At 39.0% G+C, this 17,964-nt stretch overlaps 1 protein-coding gene across 2 annotated transcripts; it reads left to right on the plus strand.

The window, feature by feature from the left end:
* The first annotated feature begins 6,917 nt into the window (after positions 1-6,917).
* On the plus strand, positions 6,918-17,631 carry napa.L (NSF attachment protein alpha L homeolog). 2 transcript variants are annotated; one of them, NM_001092405.1, is made up of 12 exons: positions 6,918-6,978; positions 7,542-7,652; positions 7,923-8,002; positions 8,447-8,563; positions 10,126-10,172; positions 10,577-10,654; positions 11,105-11,160; positions 11,367-11,451; positions 11,558-11,662; positions 12,589-12,657; positions 13,698-13,748; positions 14,806-15,180. In NM_001092405.1, exons 2-12 carry the CDS (start codon positions 7,555-7,557, stop codon positions 14,905-14,907), a joined length of 888 nt encoding a protein of 295 aa, NP_001085874.1. In that variant the 5' UTR covers positions 6,918-6,978; positions 7,542-7,554; the 3' UTR covers positions 14,908-15,180. The 2 variants fall into 2 exon arrangements, with proteins under 2 accessions (NP_001085874.1, XP_018084397.1); XM_018228908.2 differs by lacking the exon at positions 6,918-6,978 and adding an exon at positions 7,036-7,233 and having other exon boundaries at positions 14,806-17,631.
* Positions 17,632-17,964: the final 333 nt, after the last annotated feature.

The raw sequence follows: 17,964 nt of genomic DNA on the forward strand, positions 1-17,964 counted from the left end.
CTTTTTAATTGGTCTTAATTATTTATTTTTTTAATAGTTTTTTAATTTGCTTGTTTCTTTTGACTCTTTCCAGCTTTCAAATGCAGATCACTGACCCCATCTAAAATACAAATGTTGTGTAAAGCTATACCTTTATTGTATTGATACTTTTTGCTAAAAAAAAATTCTATTCAAGACATCTCCTATTTATATTTTAATCTCTTATTCAAATCAATGCATAGTTGCTATAGTAATTTGGATCCTAGAAATCAGATTGCTGAAACTGCAATATGGAGAGCTGCCAAATAAAAAGCTAAATAACTCAAAAACCACAAATAATAAAAAATTAAAACCCAGTGCAAATTGTCTCAGAATATCACTCTCTACATCATACTAAAAGTTCACTCAAAGGTGAACAACCCCTTTAATTAACATTTTAATGGATGAATAGCCACCTATTGGCAGTGTACGAGCCTCAGTTTCAGTTTAGCATTTCTTAAAAAAGCAAAACAGTGAATAAACTTAAATTAACAAAATTTATATTTTTACAATTTTTTATATAGAAAGTAGCTTACTCTCTGTTTAAAATAGGTGATAGAAATGAGCAATGACTGCGTTACAGTGAAACCTCAATATTACATATTGTTTTTCCTAATCTTACACTTTTTTTTGTGGTCCCTTCAATATATAATGCTTTTCCCTGATTTCACATTTTCCTGGATTTTGCACCATTTTTTTCTGTTCCCCTGAAAAACGTAAACGTGTGGTTGTACTGTTTATTGTTGGTTTTAGCTTGATAAGTCAGGTGATAACATTTTATGTAAAATATCTCACAAACAGGGTCAAAACTAAGGGTAGTCAGAAGAGCACATGCCTAGGGCTCAACAGAGGGGGGTGCCAGCCACATACAGTACCTTTTAAATCAACAAAATATTAAAGGGAATTAATAGGTGTTTGATAATTGTACATTGCCTAGGACTAGATGCAACAACCTATTCACCTCTATAAAAGAAAATTCACACAAATTGCTTAAGTCTCAAAGACATTTTTCCAAGGATCACTCTCACCCACTCACAGTTTCTCCAAGGCTCCAATTCACATCAGTCAGTTCGCTCAAGTGAGCCTTTTCCCTTTACTCCATGTGCACCAACTATGGCCATGCGTTCTAACTATACTAGTTGTGTTCCACCTGCGATTCTCTCATTAATATTACACAAAGGATGGTGTAACTCATATCTGCTACAACTTCATCAGGCAGTACATAATTCCAAGCTTTACACCTGTTTAAATATGATCTACAGTACTTCACAATGGTTGGTCATACATTCTTATCCTCACCTTTATTCAGAAAACATAACCCATTCTTTTCCTTTATTAAAGGCATTCTCTTTTTAGAAAGAGGGATTTATTCACATTAAAAACTTTTTTTTAAAACTCAGTAATGCAGACCACAAATGAATATTTGCCTGATGATTTCAGAAAAGGGGCTAAATTCATTCATTCAGGTCAAATGGTGCCACTGTATAGAAATCAATAATGAATGTTTGTTCTTTCTTAAACAATATATTAATCAAATCCTCACTTTTTTCACCTGGGCTCAGATCCGCCAGCAACTTTTTGCCCTCAAATGACCCACTATGTTCTAAAAAAAAATGGAGATACATGCATGGGATCCATTATCTGGAAACCTGTTATCCAGAAAGCTCTGAATTACAGCAAGGCCATCTCCCACAGACTCCATTTTAATCAAATAAAAATGATTTCCCTTTTTTCTGTAATAATAAAACAGTAACTTGTACTTGATCACACAATATAATTAATCCTTACTGAAGGCAAATCCTATTGGGTTTAATTAATGTTTAAATTATTTTTAGTAGACTAAAGGCATGGAGATTCAAATTATGGATAACAGGTCCCATACCTTTATAAATATGGCACTTTTTTTTCTTTTACGTTATGTTCTCCTGCTTTTTTAATTGTCCCCACCTATGTTCTCCTATCCTGAGGGTAAGGCTCTTAACTGTTTTGCTAGTGTATCACAACCTACACCTACATTTAAAAATATATACTACATATTTGGACTGACTTTTATACTATGTGGCAATACCCCTTTAACATAATGACCTTCTGTTTAGATATATATTTACAATTCATATTACATATATCTATTAAAACAGTTAGTTTCTGTATAGATAGATCTATTTCCTTTACCAATAGCCAAAGGGGCTAGACTTTATTTTACATTTACATTACTATATCTGTATTTTGTTGCAATACATCTCAGTGACGTTTTATAATTTTAGAAATAACCTTATATATCCATCACAATAAATACAGACCCACTTTCTTTCTTCACTTTTTCCTTCTTTTCCAATAAGCAATTCCATATTGTAAATTATGCCTTTGTTAAAGGGATACTGTCATGGGAAAGCATGTTTATTTTTAAAAAAACGCATCAGTTAATAGTGCTGCTCCAGCAGACTTCTGCACTGAAATCCATTTCTCAAAAGAGCAAATATATTTTTTTATATATAATTTTGAAATCTGACATGGGGCTAGACATATTGTCAGTTTCCCAGGTGCCCCCAGTCATGTGACTTGTGCTCTGATAAACTTCAGTCACTTTTACAGCTGCACTGCAAGTTGGAGTGATATCAACCCCTCCTTTTTCCCCCAGAAGCCCATCAGCAGAATAATGTGAAGGTAACCTTATAACAGCTCCCTGGTAGATATAAGCACTCAATTAAAAAAGCCATGTCCCACTGTGACTCCTTCAGTTACATTGAGTAGGAGAAAGAATAGCATGACAGAAAGCAATTCCATAGTGTAGCATTCTACACTCATATTGTTGGCTCTTTCTGAAAGCACATGACCAGGCAAAATGACCTGAGTTGGCTGCCTACACACCAATATTACAACTAAAAAAAAAAAACTTGTTGGGTTAGGAATGAATTTTACAAGGTAGAGTGAATTATTTGCATTGTAAACTGTGTAATTTAGAAATAAAAACTGCACCATAAAAATCATGACAGAATCCCTTTAAAGTCTTATCTATTACCTTACTTTAATACCTCTTGGACTGAAACCGCTCTCTAATCATTACTGTTTCCTGAAGAAATACCTCTCCCTAGTACACTCCTAGTACACAAAGGAACGGTCCTAGGGGTATCTTATTCATCCAAATTTTATTGTGGCAACTACTGTACTCATACAACTTAATGTCTCCTCATTTGAAGTTACAAGTGAAGATCCTTCAACTCCTATTATAAAAGCCAAGGAATGTATAACATTGCTGCTATATTCCATTGTAAAGTTTGAGTAAGAGAAGCTTATGTTAATAAAGGAGAAAAACTCTTCTAAACATTGTATTGATCCTTACCACACCATTAGGACATACTCTATGTAGCGCCCACAGAATTTTATATGAGGGTGGTACATAAGCAAAAAGTGTACAAGCCTTATCAATTCAGCTTGTAATGATAAAGGTTATATACTGTCATTGTCCAGCCATTCTATGCTTTACTAGTCCCCTTTTTCTTATCTATTGAATTTTTTACTTGCATGCAATCTTTTTCTTTCCATCCACTTCCTTTTGTAAACAGCCCAGCTTGTTAGTATAGCTCTGCTCTTCATGTTTCCAAAACATTGCTCTTTCTCTTCTTATCCCATGTGCCACGCTCCAACTTCACTCCCCTTTGCTCCATTCACTATTCATGCAAGTCATTCTCTGCTCCATTACCTCCGTCCACCATATATATTTTCAATAATATCCAGTTTGAGCACTGGTGACCAAAATTACACTGCATATTCTAATTGGGGCCATGCCAGAGCTCTGTAAAGAGGAAGAGGGACCCTCTCCCCCTGCAAATCTATGCCCCTTTTCATACAGCTCAAAACCTTGTTTGCCCTTGCAGTTGCTGATTGGCATTGCTTGCTTCATCCAAGATTTTATCTACAAGGACACCTCCATTATGGATTTACCTAGTGCAGTTCCATTAAGGGTATAAGTGGCTTGCATATTTTTACATTCCAGATGCATGACTTTACATTTATCGGCAGGGCCGCCAATAGAAATCACGGGGCCCCTGGCCCCGCCCACACTAGCGCCCAAGCCCCATCCCAGATCCCACCCAAAGACCACACAGACATCAGCGCTAAAAAAGTAACCCCCTCCCCCATACACAAGTTATAAAAAGCTATTGATGGTCAGGGCCCCCTTATAAGTCAAAAAAAATCTGGTGCCAGGGCCCCCCTTACAAGTTGAAAAAAAAAATGGGGCCTCAAAAAAAAATTGTTGAGAAAAAATATTGGCACCAGGGACCCCCTTACAAGTTAAAAAAAATTGGGGCCTCAAAAAAAAATTGTTGAGAAAAAACATTGGCGCCAGGGACCCCCTTACAAGTTAAAAAAAAATGGGGCTCCAAAAAAAATTTATATTACAAGAAAAAAAAAGAAACATTGGTGGCAGGGGTCTATAGAATATTAAAATAATACATTGGTGGCCAGGGGATTAAAAAAAAAACACATTGGTGTTCAGTAGAATTGAATTTGTGGCTTCAGGAATTCAGCTTCGCCTCCTTTCGTGACTTTGGGTCTTTTCGCCGCTTCGGGACTTCGGCTGTTTTCGTGGCTTTCGGCTGTTTGGGATGGCCGCAGGCTTCGGCGCTCTCAAGGGGCCACTTGTCCCCCCTGATGGTGGGCCTGTTTATCGGCATTTTATGTCACTTAGCTGGCCAAATTGTCAGTTTGTCAAGATACTGCTGCAAGGATGCCACATCCTGGATGAAATTAATTGGGCTGCATAGTTTCATGTCATCTGCTTACACGGATACATTACTTACAATACCTTCCCCTAAGTCATTAAAGGGATACTGTCATGGGAAAAAAACATTTTTCAAAATGAATCACTTAATAGTGCTGCTCCAGCAGAATTCTGCACTGAAATCCATTTCTCAAACGAGCAAACAGATTTTTTTATATTCAGTTTTGAAATCTGACATGGGGCTAGACATATTGTCAATTTCCCGGCTGCCCCAAGTCATGTGACTTGTGCTCTGTTAAACTTTAATCACTCTTTACTGCTGTACTGCAAGATAACAGCTGCCTGGTAGATCTAAGAACAACACTCAATAGTAAAAACCCATGTCTCACTGAGACACATTCAGTTACATTGAGAAGGAAAAACAGCAGCCTGCCAGAAAGCATTTCTCTCCTAAAGTGCAGGCACAAGTCACATGACCAGGGGCAGCTGGGAAATTGACAAAATGTCTAGCCCCATGTCAGATTTCAAAATTGAATATAAAAAAATCTGTTTGCTCATTTGAGAAATGGATTTCAGTGCAGAATTCTGCTGTAGTAGCACTATTAACTGATGCATTTTGAAAAAAACATGTTATGTTAAAGTAGACACAATACAGAACCCTGAGGGACCTCACTAAAAACCTTACTCCAAGTACAGAGTGTACTATTAACCACCACCAGTGCCGGGCCAACCCGGGCAGGCGCCCCAGGGAGCCTGGCACGGTAAAGCGCCCAATACCCGAGTGCGCATGCGTGAAGAAAATACGAGTGCGCATGTGCGAAAAAATACGAGTGCACATACGCACTTCCGGGTTTTGGCGCAAACGCGCATACGCCGGCCAGAACAGGGACCGGACTAGGGGGATAGCAGAGGCAGAGAAGGTGCGTGCCTGGTGCCCCTCCAGCTTTGTGCCCTAGGCACGTGCCTTCTCTGCCTACCCCTAGTTCCGGCCCTGACCACCACCACCCTCTGTACACTATCCTGTAGCCAGTTATCTATCCATGTACAAACAACTTTGTGGAGCACTGTATCAAATGCTTTGGCAAAATCCAAATAGCTTCAGCTCCCTGTTTCCAGTGAATGGATCCTGTGCACTGCATTACCACCAGTTAGGGCAATAATAGCACTGTGCATTGCAGTGACCACATGCCAGACCAGTAATATCCAGTTCTAAATTACAGAATCCCTTCAAACAACACAGCATATTTCCCCCTTGCACCAAGACTCAGTCAGCTTCTCCATCCCACCCCTGCATAAAGCCACCTTCTCTAGTCTCTCCCATACCTCCCAACTGTCCCTTTTTCGGAGGGACAGTCCCTCTTTTGACAGCTCAACCCGCAGTCCCTCATTTGTACTGGAAAGTCCCTCTTTTCTATGCACTGAACAGCCAGAAAAAGAAACAAAGTTTCTCACTTAATTGGCTTTTAGCAGAGAGCCCAGAACAGTTAACAGGTGCAAATAAGATACTTTGTAACAATTTTGAGACACAAAAACACAGTTTAGATAAGGAGAAATATTTTCAAACTTTCATAACCTGGCAAATTTTGTAAAACAAACATGGTAATAAGGGGGCGGGTCACAAAAAGGGGTGTGGTCAAAATTGCTGCGCTACCTGCCGGAAAAAAATTTTTGTCCCTCTTTTTACTTCCAAAATGTTGGGAGGTATGCTCTCCCAATACACACAGTGGCCTAAATGCACTTTTGGGGGCCCCAGCAGATCCCTTCCGCACCACCTAACGGTCTTCTCACTCCAAACACTTTTCTGGGGGAAACACTTGCTCCTCCCTATCCACAGGCCCGGATTTGTGCAAAGTTCACAAAGTCCCTATTTTTCCCTTAACAGAAGACAACATTACCCGAATAGAAGAACTATTAAATCAAATCATACATAACATCCGAACTCGTATTGTAATAGAAAGTAACACTACAGCTCGTATAACAACACTGTATAACACTAAGATGAGTCATTGTTGTATGTCATAATATCGTTTCGTGTTAACCAGAGAAAGAACTTGAAAACACTCCATCAGCTGACAGCATCAGGACGGATGTGAACGTAAAAGGTTGGTCACGTGGCAGGAATATTGGCGGAAATAGAATACTTATGTGTTTTGCGGGCGGAAGTTTTGCTGTCTCTGTAGCATAGCTGCTAATCCGGGAAAATACTAAGCAGAGTCATTATTTGTCTGTACGATCAGGTGAGTGTCTCTTATTCAGATTCACACCATATTGTTTAGCCATCTTCAGATCTCTGATTCACGACTCTCTCCCCCGGCTGCCTCTCGGTTCGAGGGGTTTTGATCCCTGGCCTCTGCCTCTTGTTTTTCTCTTCATCCTCGAGTATCCATGTACAGCTCTTCAGCTTCCTACGAGGCCTGTCACTCATCTGCACAGCTTTATTTTTTGCCTTTTGCTGCTCTTGTACTAACCTTTTGCTCCCTGTTCGCTTTGTGGTAATAGAAAAACTTTCATAGATTCACCACATTATTCACTGAAATTCGATTTCCAACCCATTCTATGGTCTACTTAGCCCTCCGATGCACCTTTAAAATAATGTGATTATTCTTGGTGTTTTGGCCTTGCTTTTATCAGCATTTCGTTATGCAATTTAATGTAGAAAATGAATTTGCTCTTTTATCACATACATAAGCCTCTGATCCATGCCCTCCTTGTTTTTTTCTAAATTCATATAGTTTTTCTTTTCTTACTTTTATATTGGCATATATTTCCCAACTCCGATGATTGTTATTATCATTGACAGGGCCCACCCAACCATGGATAACTCAGGGAAGGAGAAGGAAGCTCTGCAGCTCCTGGCTGAGGCTGACAAGAAGGTGAAGTCGTCCCAGTCATTCTTTTCAGGGCTCTTTGGGTAAGTGTATGCTGTCAGGATATGACTATAGTTTCAACATCATTTACATATTCATGGAAACTATGACGTTAAAAATGACATGGGGACTGGGCAGAATCTGTTTCAGTGAGAAGTATTAGATTAGAAATGTGAATTACTTATAAAGAATACTTCATATGCCCATATTCAGTATTTACGACACTGTAGCTGTCACTACACAAAGTATTTTACCTACTGCTAAGCTTATAACTTGAACAGCATGTGATCTGATTCTATTTGTTTACGTTTAAGTGGCTCCTCTAGGATGGAAGAAGCATGTGAACTATATGCCCGGGCTGCCAACATGTTTAAGATGGCCAAGAACTGGAGTGGTAGGTAGTATGTAATCTGTAAATTCATTTGGAACAACTATATATATATATCTATATCTATATATATATATATATATATATATATATATATATATATATATATATATATATATATATATATATATATAGGATTATAATATAAGCAAACGAAGGATCACCACTTCCTGTAATTTGTGAAATTATACTCTTTTATTGGTACAGCATGTGATCCAATGTTTTGGTCCCACCTTTCTCAATGCTGTACCAATAAAAGAGTATAATTTCACAAATTACAGGAAGTGGTGATCCTTCGTTTGCTTATATTATAATCCTTGATCGTGCATCTCTGGCAAATCAAAGTATGACTGTGGGCACTTCTGGTCAATTATATAGATATATAGCTGTAGAGATATAGATAGATAATTCTCAGATTAGTACAATAAAATGCTCTTCTTCTCTTCCCAGCTGCTGGCAATGCCTTCTGCCAGGCTGCCCAGATCCACCTTCAGGTTCAAAGCAAGCATGATGCAGCCACTAACTTTGTGGATGCTGGAAATGCATTCAAGAAATCTGATCCCCAGGGTAAGAGAAATCCTAGTTGTGTCTTGAATGTGTTATATTCAAATACGACCGTGAGATACTGGAATTTTTCTTCAGCAGGTGCATATAAACTGATCAGAACAAAGTATAAACAATTTTTGTTTTCATCTGCAGAAAGGAAGAGCAAGTCTTATTTTTAGCCCTATAAGATTGTTGCTTGGTTTTTATGTGAAATGTAAGTGTAGAGGACAAAGATATCTCCACCATACTATACCATAGGGATACTGTCATGGGAATTTTTTTTTTTGTTTTTCAAAATCCATTAGCTATTAGTGCTGCTCCAGCAGAATTCTGCACTGAAATTCGTTTCTCAAAAGAGCAAACTGATTTTTTTTTTATATTTAATTTTGAAATCTGACATGGGGCTAGACATATTATCAGTTTCCCAGCTGCCCCAAGTCATGTGTTTTGAAAAACTTCAGTCAGAGTGATATCACCCCTCCCCCCCAGCAGCCTAACAACAAAACAATGCAGCTCCCTAACATTTACAGTTACATTAGAGGGATCCTGTCATCGGAAAACATGTTTTTTTCAAAACACATCAGTTAATAGTGCTACTCCAGCAGAATTCTGCACTTGTACCTGCACTTTAGGAGAGAAATGCTTTCTGGCAGGCTGCTGTTTTTCCTTCTCAATGTAACTGAATGTGTCTCAGTGAGAGATGGGTTTTTACTATTGAGTGTTGTTCTTAGATCTACCAGGCAGCTGTTATCTTGTGTTAGGGAGCTGCTATCTGGTTACCTTTTAAGTAGGAGAAACAACAGCCTGCCTGAAAGCAGTTCCATCCTAAAGTGCTGGCTCTTTCTGAAAGCACATGACCAGGTAAAATGACCGGAAATGGCTGCCTACACACCAAAATTACAACTAAAAAAAAATACACTTGCTGGTTCAGGAATTAAATTTTATATGGTAGAGTGAATTATTTGCAGTGTAATTTAGAAATAATAACTACATCATGAAAATCATGACAGAATCCATTTAACAGCCAAGGATAAAGCAGAATGAAAATAGGAAGGAAAATCTAGTGATTTGCTTTTTTTTTTTTTGGACATGTGCACAAAGATGATCTTTTGTGCACACTTTTAAATGGTTATATGCACGGAAAGGTGGATTGTACTAATAAGTACCAAGGGGCTGATTTATTAACATTCACATTTTTTCTTTTCCCCATTTCAAACTTTTTAGTGCTAAAAATCATGTATTACACTAATTACTCTAAATCAGGAAAAATTTGTTTTTAAGTGTTAAACCCACAATACGTATAATACGAACAACTAAAAGTTGGTGAGGCCCTATAGAAATCAGTGGGAAATGTCCTTTTCCAAATGCAAAAATTTTTCTTTGCTTCGAGCATTTAGAGGTTTTAGGTTTTCTTCTTTTTCTTACTTTTTATAAGTAAACATTCGTATTTTTTAAAAATGTTAGCATTTTATCAAGTGAAATAATAAAGATGGTTTCTGTGTTAACCATAAATAAAGTAATGCTTATCTTTTCCAAAAACAACTTTTATAAATTATCACAATGGTAGCTATATTGTTTTTCAGAGGCAATTAACTGTCTGCTTCGAGCAATAGAGATCTACACTGACATGGTAAGGACAATGTCCAATTATCTCCCACTTTTTTGGTCTTCATTACAGGCCAACCCCATCATGCACATCACGTGAGAGGTGTTAGCGCTTGCGCACATTGATTACAGGGTGGGGAATAACCAATGTCCAGGTATGGGGTAGTTGGGTTTGGCCTAGTGCTTGGCAACAGAAAAGGTATGTGTCCAGCAAAGTGAATATGGTCTGAAAGGAAACAAGACATATAGCAAGATATTTGTTGTATGAAGAACAAGGTGTGTTTGAATGCAGTTAGTGGAGAATGATGCATGAGTGTTAGGGAAACAGCCAAAAAATAGGTGATGGGAACAAGTGCCTATTAGTCCGAAAGTAGCTTAGTAGTGGAAATTTAATAAATTACATAGATATGGAATATTTTTTTCATATAGGGAAGATTCACCATTGCCGCCAAACATCACATTTCCATAGCAGAGATCTACGAGTCAGAGCTGGTTGACATAGAAAAGGTGAGTTATTTTCTCTCTGAGTGGAGACTTCTCCATTTTTCTGCCCTTCCTCTGGATCACTACTTTAACTGCCTACTGCCCCTTTCAGACTGCCTTATTCTTCACCTGCCAACTGTCATTAGTTCCTCCAGACTTTTCTCTTCTGCCATATCTTCCTTCATATTTTCTTTCTCTGTCTGCCGTCCTATCCCCCCTGAGTAAAGTTACCTCCAATTTAATTTTGGCCATAGGCACAATTATTCTTCATGTACTCTTAAAAAGCTGATTGCACAGAGATATGGATGCATACTAGTGTTTGTTGTGTGTGGTTTGTATGTGTGTGGATAAGCACATGGCTGACCGGGAACTTTGCTCTAGATCTTCTACCTTTGCCTGCCGTCCCTTCCTTTACATCATCTTTTTATTGCCTTCTTTTTGTGTCTGCTTCACACATTCTTATTTCCCCATCAGGCGATAGCACACTATGAGCAAGCAGCAGACTACTATAAAGGAGAGGAATCCAACAGGTAATACAAGCTTTGCTAAACAGTATCCGTAAAGCACATTTCCTTTCAAATAGTTTTGTGTCAATACTTTCCACCAATCTTTTTTGAATGTACATAATCTGTCTCTTGCTGTGGACCCTTTATCTTTACTTTTAAAATCTCTGTGTATCCCTTTGTGTGAGCCAGTCAAGCTAGAGTCCTATAAATAATTTTTTTTTTTCTTGCAGTTCAGCCAACAAGTGTTTGCTAAAAGTTGCAACCTATGCTGCGCAGCTGGAGCAGTATCAGAAAGCTGTTGAAATTTATGAGCAGGTATTTTCTGAGCACATTTACTTGCCAGGGAAACTTTTTTTTCTGGTGTGAGAAATACGGCTACAGCTTTGTTAACTTGTTTTTTTTTTATTTTTTTAAATATAAGGTTGGTACCAATGCCATGGACAGCCCACTTTTGAAATACAGCGCAAAAGAGTATTTTTTCAAAGCTGCCCTTTGCCATTTCTGCATCGACATGCTCAATGCCAAGGTAAAATAATAGGCAATCAATGTGGTCAATGCACTGTTCAGGGTCAGGGCACACGCTTAGATTCGGGAAGATTAGTTGCCCAGCAACAAATCTCCTCTTCTTCGGAGCGACTAATCTCCCCGAACTGCCTCCTGCCGGCTAGAATGTAAAGTTGCCTGACGAGGAAACTTCGGATGACTGCGGAAAACGAAGTGCTCCTAGTGCAGTGATTTACATTCGAGTAGGTGGGAGGCAGTTCGGGGAGATTAGTAGTCCAGAAGAAGAGGAGATTTGTGGCCGGGCGACTAATCTCCCTGAATCTGAGAGTGTGCCCGGACCCTAAAGGAGAACTAAAGCCTAACTAAAGAAGTAGGCTACAAATGTTGTACATTATGTTTTGGACTTCTGTACTAGCCCAAGGCAACCGCAACCCTTTAGCCGGCAAGATCTGTGCCAGTGAAGATGCCCCCAGTAGCTCCCCATCTTCTTTTCTGCTGATTCACTGCACATGCTCTGTGCTTCTGTCACTTACCTGAGCTCAGGGACCAACTCACAGTATACTGTATATAAAGAATAGAAGTGTTTATTATTGGTACATGTCAGCTCAGCTCCAGTGAAATTAGCATCAGAATTTTATAATTAGCATTGTAGCATCAGCTTTTATTACAGACAAACCTCATCTTCTTCTTGTAAATGTGCGACAACCCATAAGTTTAGCTTCTCGACAGCTGCTCACTGAGCATGTGAGTGTAACAGACATCTTCCATGATGGTGAACCCCTGTGACAAGTTGAAAGTGCTGGATCATTGCTGCTTATAAATTCAGCATGTAAAATATGGCATTTTTAACTAAATTCATTGTAGGGTTTAGTTCTCTTTAAAATTACTTAGGCGTTTATATGTTAAGTTATGTATTGATATTACCATTAAACCTTTTTTTTTTCTTAGTTGGCTGTCCAGAAATATGAGGAAATGTACCCAGCTTTCACTGACGCAAGGGAATGCAAATTAGTTAAGGTAAGAATCAGTCATTCCACGTTTATGTTTGAGTCTTCAGGGAAAGTAGGGAGTTGGTGAGTATTACCGGCTGACTATCTTAAACCATACACTAAATTTATAACTATTAAGATTTTTCTAATATGAAATTTAGATTTGGTTAAACGAATCTGTGGTGCCCAAGAGGAATTCTGTTAGCTTAATGGGACACCATCAAACTACTTTGACCTCTAGTGCTTTACCTGCTACCACCGCATCTCACTTTACAAATCACTCCTGGAATGTTACTTACTTCAGAATGTTTCTTGCGGCTTTGTGTCTTTATTGGCGACCCCACCAGTAACCTCCACCTGTTTTACAACACATTTACTTAGAAGTGATGCTTGCCCCTAATATGACCCTGTTGGTGTATGCTTATGGCTTTACCCACCTATAACTTCTGCTTTCCTATTTGTGCGCTGTAGATCTGGCCACATCTTTGCCTCTCTATTGGTAGATTGTCTGCAGATTCTCCTACGGCCACTGAAACCATTTAAGTTTGCTCTGGGTGAGAGTTGCAAAGCATGGCAACCTGGATTTGGTGCAATTAGAGCAATACTCTAATTTCATCTAAGGGATGCTGGAAATTGTAGTTGCCTATAGAGGCGATCTGTTGTTAATAGGTTATAAATGCATTGCTGAGGAAAAACAAGATGCACAGAAGTTTTAAGCATCTGTTTTTTAAAAGGTGTGGTTTTGTGCGTCACCAACATATAGTTTGAGGCCCATATGTGGCCTCTGAATTGTACCATGTTGCCCATCATTGGACTAAATGCAAACATTTTGGTTGAATTTAAATCTCGCAAAAAAAGCTGGATTGCAGACAACTCTCATTCATTAATTGCATCCTTGCTTAATAGCTCTGTGTAAAAGACAAACTACTAATCAAATTCAGTAGTGTAAGATATTTCATCAACACTGAAATAGAAGATAGATATAATCCGAGCGGTTGCAGTTAATAGATTAACCTTCCACAAGTATTCAGTATCTGTCCTCATATTTTCTAATTTTCCCACCAACAGAAACTCCTCGATGCTCACGAAGAGCAAAATGTGGACAGTTATACAGATGCGGTAAGACAAGATGTCTCCAATGAATAGCAAGCATACATGCCATATATTGCAGTATGATGATCTTAGCATTGGGCTTGGGTCTCTTGACACTGAACAACTTTGCCAACACCAGAAACGTGGACAACATTTTATCTTTATATATAAAAGAGTGTGGAAGTGCACATGTAGCTGCCACCATGGAAAATATGATGTATGCTTTTGCTCATTCACGTCTGTGTGAGCGGGACACTGTGTAAGTGGATATATAGGCTGTGGTGTCAGTGAGAGAGACCAATCTCTTATGCATGACCAGAAAGCTTGAATGCATATTTGCTTTACTTGTGGCTCCGTACAACCATTGTACCAGGCGTGTTCAGGATCGTTAATACATTCTTGCAAAAAACAATGTATGCTTTTCACAGGATACTACTTTACAGAAAAAGCTCTGAATTAAGGAAAGGCCATATCCGATAGACTCCATTTTAAACAAATAATCCAAATTTTCAAAAATGTCTATTTAATGTTTACATGATTTTATAGTAGACTTAAGCTATAAAGATCCAAATTATAAAACCATTATATGGAAAACCTCAGGTGCCGAGCATTCTGGTCTTGCAAAGATGCTGACCCCCTGTTGCCAACTTTGAAAGCATAAATCATTTGTTTAGGCTTCTGGTGCAGTAAGTTAACGTCTATGTTTAGTATACAAAATACACCATTTCTAGCATTATTCTGTTTTAGACTTTAGTTTCCCTTTAAATATTACACTAAACATTGTATAAAAAATATATAAAAATGTGTCCAATGTCACTAAAAGTTGTCCCATGTGTATCATTAAAAGTCATATTACAATGTCCATTTAAATTCCTTAGTGTTAAAAATCTTGTTGAGAAAAGGAAATATTGTAAATTTCAAAGTTCTTCAGGGCTATCACTAATTCTTGCTTATTATTGAAGTACGTCAGGTTAAAACAAACATTGCCCATTTAAACATCTCGGTGCTACATAGTTTAATTTAAAAAAAAAAATTTTCATTGCTGTATGATTACATTATTATCTGATCTCTTTCTTTCCTCTAGGTGAAAGAATATGACTCCATCTCCCGCCTGGACCAGTGGCTGACGACCATGCTGTTACGCATAAAAAAGACCATCCAGGGAGAAGAGGAGGACTTACGTTAATGCTTAAGGGTGACACCCTTTCCTCTAGATGGAGCCAGCTGGAGGAATTTAGGGAGGGGGCACTGCTTCTATCTTATTTACTATTACTACCCAACTTTCAATCAATATAAGTTCCCACATCCTACCTCTGTGCTGTGCATTGTGGCCTGCTGTTGCTCTCTGGTTTCAAGCACAGTTGTGGAGTGAAGATTGAAAGGCGTTTTTTAAACCATAAACTATGATCAGCCAGAAATACATGTATATGAATAAAAGTGAATGAGAAACCGAAAAAAAGACCACTCCAGCTCACCGATCCTCCCTTTGACCAGGTGCTCAGTCAACAGTGTCCCCACTGTAAGTACATCAAGAACTCCACAGGCAGACGGCACTTCTGGATATGTTTATTGGGTAAAACTGCTGTAAACCGCGTTTACAGCAGTTTTTCCCAATAAACATATCCAGAAGTGCTGTCTGCCTGTGGAGTTCTTGATATCTGAATAAAAGTACATCTTTTAGCAATACTCCAAACATTCACAACTAAATTGCATGTGTTAGCATGTACTGAGTGCCATAAACTCTTTGGCTGTGAGCTGTACTCCATTATCTGCTTCCACCCAGAAAGCACTTCTTTCCAGCTGGAACTTTCTGGAGGTTATGGAAAAGGCTTGGTTAAAAACATTGCATGGATTTTAGGAGTTGTGGTGCAATTTACCCCCGATACTAATATCACTCATTTAATTTTTCATATATTTGTTAATGAGGGCGTAAAATGGAAGAGCATATTCAATCCTTCTAAATTTCTTAGTGTAATGGCACAAGGGCGGTTTATCACCTCCACTGGGGCAATAAATTGCTGTGGAGACAAAACGCTGCAAAACATTCTGTGTGCCATTAGTCATATTATGCAGAGTATTCTCAGTTGTGCTGCTTTTTTTTCTTACTATTTACTATCTGGCTAGTCTAAAGACTGCTGCTAGAAGTAGTAAGATCTTTTCCCAGCTGAATGGGACAGTATGTCTACACAATGTTTCTCCTATTTAAATTTTCTATATACTGGCAGAAGCTATCTGTTCGTGCATTAAAGGAGAAGGAAAGTCTTGCAGAACTTGGGGGTGCCAAATGTTAGGCACCCCCAAGTGATTGCAGTTAGTTACCTGAAACCCTGGGCCGGTGCTCCTATCAGCAGAAAACTGCACCAGCCTGGGGTTATACCAGTGAGCACCACAGAGAGATCCTCTTCTGTCTTCCTCTTTCCTTCGCGCGGCTACGCATGCGCAGTAGAACGGAAAGCCCAAGTTTAACTAAAAATTCGGCTATTTCGTTCAACTGCGCATGCGGTTGCCCCAGGAAATTTAAAGACAGATAAAGACAAAAGTGGATCGATCCATGGTGCTTACTGGTATAACCCTAGGCCGATGCAGTTTTCTGCTGATAGGAGCACCTGCCTGGGGTTTCAGGTAACTAGTCACTTAGGCGTTCCTAACATTTAGCATCCCCAAGTGCTGCAAGCCTTTCCTACTCCTTTAATGGTGTATTCAAGCTGGTGCAACCAAATGCCATCAGGAGCCAGTATCATGGAGGAAGAAAACATTTTTAGAAAAAAAAAAAAAAAAATACTCTGAAATATGAATCGGTATAGCTGTATCATAAATGATTCCACTCATGGAAACCAAAACCAAATGTACTGCATCTTGGCAATGCGGTTTCTTTAACTATAAATACACTTACTATTTATTTATCCTAATTGCTTAGAAAAGATACCCAGAGTTTTTATAGCGGTACAATGGGTCCTTTATTAAATAACTGCCATTTGCCAGTCTTTTCCAATGCTGTAGCACCTAACCAGGCCGGATTTACATATCAGGCGTCCCTGGGCCCGCAGCCATTCATCACCCCATACCAGCGCCGATTCGGACCTAAGCGCCGCCTGAGGCGGCTCCTGCAATGCCACCCCCCCCTTGCCGACTTACTTGTCGGGAGGGGAGGCAGAAACACTAATGCGGAGAGCGCAATTGCGCTCTCTCGCATTAGTAAAGCCGAATTTCCGGTTTAAAAACTGGAAATTCGGCTCTTAAAGGTGCAGGAGCGGCTTTTTGCCACCCCTGGAAACCGCTTCGGCGTTGCCGCCTGAGGCGAGCGTCTCAGCCCCATACCCTCCCCTTCCTTTGTGTACATGCCCAAATTTTCAGCATCTGGTCTGGAGTACTGGAGATTTGTGCACAGGAAAAATGATTGTATCTCCTGTAAATCCCCAGTGCTTTCAAACCAATGTGGGTGTGGTTGGGTGGCACGCCGCCCGCCTAAAATTTTGCCGCTCTAGCCCCGGGCCTCTGCGGCCTTTCCACAAATCTGTGCCTGCACCTAACTAATGTCTCCTCTAAGTATATTTTAATTGCAGTAGAGCAATATTATTTGCCGCTGCCTTGTGGATTAATGTCCAAATAAAACATAGGGGTGGTGGTATCTTCCTGGTAAAGAAAAAAGCTGAGGAAGTGCAGTGATGTGCACATATCCTGTAACAGCTTTAGAGAACAATTTAATGTCAAATGATAGGTTATTCGAAGTTTGATACTTAGTGGCACTTTCTACCCTTACATATCGTTCTAAATGTTCTGCCTACATTTTTAGTTTTGCCTCCTTTACAAGCTGTATTTTACACTAACTATGTTGTATCCAAGCCTCTATTGTCTTGTGAACCATCTCATCACACAGCTGAACTGATAAATAAAGCAAATGAGATATTAATCAGTTTTGTTTTACATATGTTGATACATCAGCTGATACCAGGGGTGAAACAGCCACATCTGATTCACACAGTTGTATTTGTTTACATACACTGTGACCATGATTAAAACATGTTAACCCTATAAGCACCAGCAGAATTTCCAATTTCATTTGCACCCGGTTCCATTTTGTGCTCTCTCACTTTAGGGACATTTCGTGGGAGGGATTTTTAGTTTACCTTGGAAAATTATGCATCATTTTTTTCAGGAGAACTTGAACTTTCCAAATCTGGGGCAAGATTTAGAGCTCTTAATACCAAAGACAAATAAAAAATTGCTAATTTTCATGATAAGG

This window comes from Xenopus laevis, chromosome 8L (genome assembly GCF_017654675.1).
Source record: "Xenopus laevis strain J_2021 chromosome 8L, Xenopus_laevis_v10.1, whole genome shotgun sequence".
Lineage (NCBI taxonomy): Eukaryota > Metazoa > Chordata > Amphibia > Anura > Pipidae > Xenopus > Xenopus laevis.